Here is a 6,320-nt window from a genome sequence, read left to right as displayed (position 1 = left end):
AGAGAGAGAGAGAGAGAGAGACTGAGAAAGAAAGAGAGAAAGAGAGAGACTGAGAGAGACAGAGAGAAACAGAGAGACAGAGAGAGACAGAGAGACAGAGAGAGACAGAGACAGAGAGAGACAGAGACAGAGAGAGAGAAATAGGGAAGGGTACCAATGACCTCCTCTAGTCTCTACATACCACACATGTGTGCACACATGCATGAAACTATTAAAGTGAACTTCACATAATAAACTTAACTATTTGAAAGTAAACAAAGGCAGTTAGTGAATTCCATCCCCTTTTCTTGATGCTGCAGTGACCCTTAAAGTCACCAAAGTTTATTGTCTCACTAGTATTTCTAATTCACTAACTGAGAACTCCCAGACTTCCCATGAGAAACAAACACATTCTTGTTATGTGGAGGCCACAGGAGTTCCAGGGGTTTATGTATTACTGTCACAGGGTTTCTTATCCTAAAGATATTGGTGCCATGGTGTGCCACCGTCACCAGGTTAAAATATGTCTGTGTGGCCTGAATGCTTGACAGTGAGGGATAGGTAGCAGGTCACAAGGAAATTGACACCTGTTGAGGAGACTAGGGTCTGTGTTAGGATGTTGCCAACTAGTCTCTGCTAAATCAATCTATCTATCTATCTATCTATCTATCTATCTATCTATCTATCTATCTATCTATCTATCTATCTATCTATCTATCTGTAACAGGCTCTGTTCCACAGATTAAGGATGTTCCATCCATGATCCAAGATTGGCCACCAGACAATGAGCTTGTTAAGTATGGGTCCTTCCAGGATTTTAAGTGGTGACAGATTCCAGATCCTGAATAGTGATTGGCTGAACGTCAGTTAAAAAAAAAAACAAACAAAAAAACAAACCAAACCTCAATAGGATAGCATTATTCTAGGCATGCCTCCATTTAATGATTTTATTCGTGTTCAAGAGAATTGTTCATTTGCTTATATGTTCATTTTGTTCTTGTTTCTAAAATTTCCTCTAAGAACTAACAGTTCTAATTATTCTTTTCAAGTGCGAACCATTTTATTAACTGGTTGGAGTGAAAGCCGCACTAGTTACGCTTACATGCGTTGCTTAGAGGATATAGTTATGAATCAGTGATCTATGATCCTGAAATCCATCATAAGAGAAATGTCTCATCAGGTAAGAGTCTGCTGCCGTGCCTGACATCCTGCGTTTGACCCTGGGGACTCAGTCACAGTCGGAGAGAACTGACTACAGCAAGCCATCTCCTGACCTCCCCAGATACACTCTGTCACATGTCTGTCCTTCACATGCATACAGAGAGACATACAGAGACAAAGACACACACATAAAATAAAGAGAAATTAAAACAACATTAAAAAATCAAATACGATCAAATTATGCTACATGCATATATATATATATATATATATATATAAACTATTATCACCAAATCTATTATTTTGAACAGTTAATTAAGAACACAGACAGGAAGCAGCATAGGTCCCCAGCTTTCCTCAGCTTTTCTTTTGTGAGTTCCCTTAAGCATTGTATATAGGACCGACGCCACGCTGTACCACGTCAGTTATTCCTGCCATTGCTGAGACAGTGTTCAGAAACTTCTCATGGGAAGAAGAAATCATTTTTGCTCTCAGTTTCAAGCTACTTCAGCCCCGTAACTTTTGTAAGCTTTCTAGACATTCTGACTGGGTTTGTAAGGATGCGAGAGGGTTTTGGAGGCTGCTCTCTCTGCTCGCTGTCAAGAGGTTGGGTGACATCAGTTGTTTGCACAATCTTTATTGTCAATGCATCGGGCTTCTCGGTGTGTGTTCTCATGTGTGCCTCAAAAGCTGTGCGAAAACAATGTGTGCAAGCTGTGCATGGACATTTGTGTGTTTGTGGAGAGTCTCTATTGAGTTTTCACGAATTCAAAAGGAATGGTGGACACTGATTTCCCACAGCAGTGCGTATACCACTATGTTTTTCAAAGGCCATCAGAAAGCAGGAAGCGTCCCTGTTGTAGAAATTATTTAATCTGGACCCAGGGTTCCTAGTCTGCCTTTGACACACACAGCCTTTATATTTACAGTAAGCCTTAAACAGCACAAGAGCTGGGTGGATACCTACCCTCTATGCTACTAGAGTCTACTTTCTTATTAATAACCCTAAATTATTACTCGCTGTGTTTCATCTGGGCTGCTCTCAACTCCAATTGGCTGGCCCTCGGGACCGCGTTTTTATGGCTGTTGGCTGTTGTAGGCTTTTTGTTGTTGTTTGTCTTTATATTTGATTTTTATTTTTATCTTTTATTTTGGATTTGTAGTGTAATGCATAGCTCCAAGCTCTTCTGGCCTTCAAAGTTCCCATTGAGAAATCAACTGTTGTTCTCATCGGGCGTTCCTTTACACGTGACTCGCGTCTGATCTCCAGTTTTCAACATACTTTCTTTGTTTCGTGTACGTATTGTTTTAACTATGACATGCCACGCAGAGTTTCTTTTTCTGGACTTGTATGTTTGATGTTCTACCGGCTTCTGTATGTGTCTGTGAATCTGAATGGGGGAGCCTTTCCAAGATCAGACATTTTCTTCTCTGATCTTGTTGAAGGTCTGGTGTACAACACTGACCTGGGATTCTTCTTGCCTCTTCTAGCTATGCCTGTAATTCAAAGGTCTGGTCTTGTTATATCGTCGCATATGTCCTCCATGTTCCTCTTCAGTTTTTATCTAAAGTTGTCACATCACTGTTTGGTGGAGACGCTCTCTGCTTTACCTCTGAGTTCCGGTGTTCGATTTTCTTCCAGGTTCATTCTGCTCACCAGGCCTTCCCTTCAGTTTTTCTGGCTCAGTTATTGGCTTTTCCAAATCCGTCCTCGTTTCAGCTTGTGTTCTCGTCAGTTTCTAACTCTTTCCTGAGTTCTGTTTTCACATCGTTGACTGTCTTATCATTCCCATCCTCCTTATGTTTGTGTTCTCTTTGACTTCATGCAGAAATTTGTTCTCTGTAAGTTAATTCTTCTTACGTATGTTGAGTTGTTTCTTTGTGTCTTTTTAAAAAAAATTTAAAATGATTTATTTCATGTGCATCGATGTTTTGCCTGCATGTATGTCTGTGTGAGGGTGTGGGATCCCCTGGAGTTGCAGAGAGTCATGAGCTGCTTGGGGTGCTGGGAATTTAACCCAGGTCCTCTTGAAGAGTAGTTGGTGTTCTTAACCACTGAGCCATCTCTCCAGCCTCTGTATGTCTTTTTTTTTTTTTTTTAATCCTGGAATTTTGAAGTTTATGGTTGTTCTTTTAAATTCTGCGTCTTGGCATTGATTGAGACACTGCCTTGCTTTTTCATATTGTTTGTATTTTTGCAATGTATTGTGAGTATGAGGACTGTTTTTGTTAGCTCTTTTTCTGATATGGGCAGAGCAGGTTGGGGCCTAATGCAGGGCATTTGGCTCAGGTTGGGTCTAAACATTGGAAATGGCTTAGATTGGAATAAGTCAGGTAGATAGATACAGGGTGCTAGTTAGGCAAGCAGGATGTGCCTTCTGGTCCAGGCTGAAGTTTAGACACTGGGGGAAGTGTGTGGAGTGGAGGGTGAGGCAAGACTCACTGGTCTAGATATGGCACAAGATGGTAAGGACCTAGCTGAGCAGAAAAGTTGTCTTAGGGCGCAGAGGGCCTGTAGGTTGGGGTAGGCAGAGCGTATCTTGGATGGAACCTGGACACTCAGGGACATGCATGCAGGAGTGGCCAGACTAGGCCAGGGCACAGGATGTGGAACCCTGCCTATATCTGGGTGACCGAGAAGGGTGTGCGGAGGAGAGAATTGGATGCACCCATCCGATTTACCCTGGTGAAGACTGTGCGGGGTCTGGCCAGGCATAGAGGTTTGTAGTTGTGACATTTTCAGTTTTAGCTTACAGTAAATGTAAGGAAATTTGTCTGCTCACGTTCTTCTCTCTGCGCTGTACTTCCTGTTAGTGGTGCATGCTATCCTATGTCCACCATCACAAATCTTAATATCGCTCCCGCCACGTGGCCGTGCTTCCCGTAGCATCGCCATCTCTACTCTGCTTGTTCCTAGATCTTTTAGTACAAAATAGCTATATTTATTGGGGGAAATTTGTCTGCCTTTCTGACGGGTGCATGAAGGTTATTTTCTTGGGGGAATTTGTTTATAAATAGTTGTGGGGCAGTGGGTTATGCACAGACAGCCTGGTCTCCAGTCAAGCAAAGGTCTGGAACCCCGGGGATCTGATGGGTGGTGATTTCCATCTACATGGGACGGAAAGCGTTTGATCATGTCTCCTGGACCCCTGGCTCCTGTCAAAGTTACCGCCTCCACAACCTCCCCCTGACCCCCAGAGGTGTGTGGCTATCAGTCACCTAGGAGCAGCACCAGGCCTTCCCACATACAAATAAGGTTTCCCTCAAGCTCTCAGTCCAAGCCAATGAGAGGCACCCGCTGTTGAATCCTGAATCACCCCCAAACCTTATATAAATCCATCCAGGGAATTAAAGGTGCTCGAGAACTACTCTGTCACCTGAGTCTTTTGTTCCGAGAGCTGTAACACTTGGGAAGAGACCTGCTCTCCCAAAGCGCTGCCTGAGCTTCTGCCGCACTCCTCACCCCTCTCATGGGCCCAGCCCGACCTTACTCAGTGACTCGGAGTTACCAAGTGGATCGGAGTTACCAAGTGACCTGGAAGGCACGACAAAAACTTTGTGCCTCCTGCCCGCACTCGCTTCCCTTCGCCCGAACCCTCGCACCAGGCCTGGTCAGAGATCTCCGTAGAAAACTTCTGATACTCAGGCCCACAAATAGCCACCTTTTCTTTGGTAGTTGAATGACAGTGCTGCTTAACATAAAATTTCTGAGTCCTCGATTTAGTCATTTAAATGGAATGTTTTAATATTGAAGGCCCAGGCCAAGCTGTGCTTCTCCCTTTTTCTGTCTGCCATAGTTTGTTCTCTAGAGCCCTGATAAACCCCACGAGCCAAAGGAACCTGGGGAGGAAAAGGATTATCTCTACCTACAGTTCTGCATCGCCGTCCATCACTGAGGAAGCCTAGGCAGGAACCCAGAGGCTGGATCTGGAGCAGAAGCTATGGGGGAAGCTGCTTGCCCACTGGCTTCTTCTCTCAGCACATTCAGCCTGTGTGTGATGCAAGAACTCAGCACCAATTTCCACTACTACCCACTGCGCCTTGGCTCACTGACGTCAGCTCTTACTCAGGCAAATCTTGTGGAATCCTTTTCTCACCAGGGTTCTCTCTACCCAGACGACCCTAGCCTGTGTCAAGATGACAAAAACCTAACTACAATGACATGTGACGTGTTTCTACTGTTACTCCCGCTTGATTCTTGTTTTTAAAAGCTCAACGATGTCATCAGACCACAGCTCACTGTTGATTCGTTATTATCCTTTATTCCCGGACAGGCTGGGCACTTTCTAGTTCATTGCTTTAAGTCTTTCATTTCAGCCAGGTTTTCTTGAAGCATGCCTCTGACTGGTTTGTTTTTGCCTATGTGTTCCTGTGTTTTGCATATGCTGAGTGCCTCCTTCTGTCTTTCATGACCATTTTGTCTGCTTGTCAAAGCCAATGTTTTCAGTGTTTTGTTTTAAATATGGAACACTTCATGGATCAATACTATCATGTTTGCAGAGGGGCCAGGCTAACTTCTCTGGCTAATTCCAGTTTTAGTTCATGGACTCCTGAAGTGAGCATTAGAGTTTTCAAAGTAGCACACGGTGATGAGCCACTCAAAATGGTTAAGTGAGCCTTATGAAAGAAACTGAACATTTAGTCAAATTAAGGGGAAGGTTACTAAATGTTTTTTTTTTCTCTTTTCAGATTCTCAAAGTTCATTTCTAGAAATCATATTTCCAGAGAAAGTTGAAGATAAAACACACTCAGAAGTAAGAAACATTTTTCATAATCTACATTGTTATATAAAATATCTTACTTGTATTGCATAGCTATTGAACACACAAATCATATTATATATATATGTATATATATATATACATATATATTTATAATGAGTATAAAGTTTTTATGGTAAAAGTAAACACAAATTAAGATGGTCTATTTAAAAACGTGTCAATTCTTCATAGTAGTTTTAGCAGTTCACATATACAAACTAACAGAGAAAATAATGTTAAATGTCTCTTTTGACATTAAGAAGATATCTAGAGATCCAGGAGGAGACTAATTTTCTTCTAAATGGCTGATTTTGTTAACACCTTTTAACAATCTCTTTCCTTATGCTTCATCTCTGTACCCATAGTTCTCAAACAAGAGAATGTTTTTTTTTTTTTTTTTTTTTTTTTTTTTTTTTTTTT

General features: G+C 42.2%; 1 protein-coding gene across 1 annotated transcript in view; it reads left to right on the top strand.

The window, feature by feature from the left end:
• Positions 1 to 6,320, top strand: part of LOC110299910 (disintegrin and metalloproteinase domain-containing protein 32) — a 102,087-nt gene that overhangs the window by 5,535 nt on the left and 90,232 nt on the right. Inside the window, exon 2 of the mRNA XM_021169865.2 lies at positions 5,830 to 5,894. Within this exon, the coding sequence (XP_021025524.1) occupies positions 5,830 to 5,894 (65 nt within the window). The remainder of the gene's footprint in view (positions 1 to 5,829; positions 5,895 to 6,320) is intronic.

Source organism: Mus caroli, chromosome 8, assembly GCF_900094665.2.
Source record: "Mus caroli chromosome 8, CAROLI_EIJ_v1.1, whole genome shotgun sequence".
Lineage (NCBI taxonomy): Eukaryota > Metazoa > Chordata > Mammalia > Rodentia > Muridae > Mus > Mus caroli.
The sequence above is the reverse complement of the archived record's forward strand: the minus strand, read 5'-3'. Positions and strand labels throughout refer to the sequence as shown.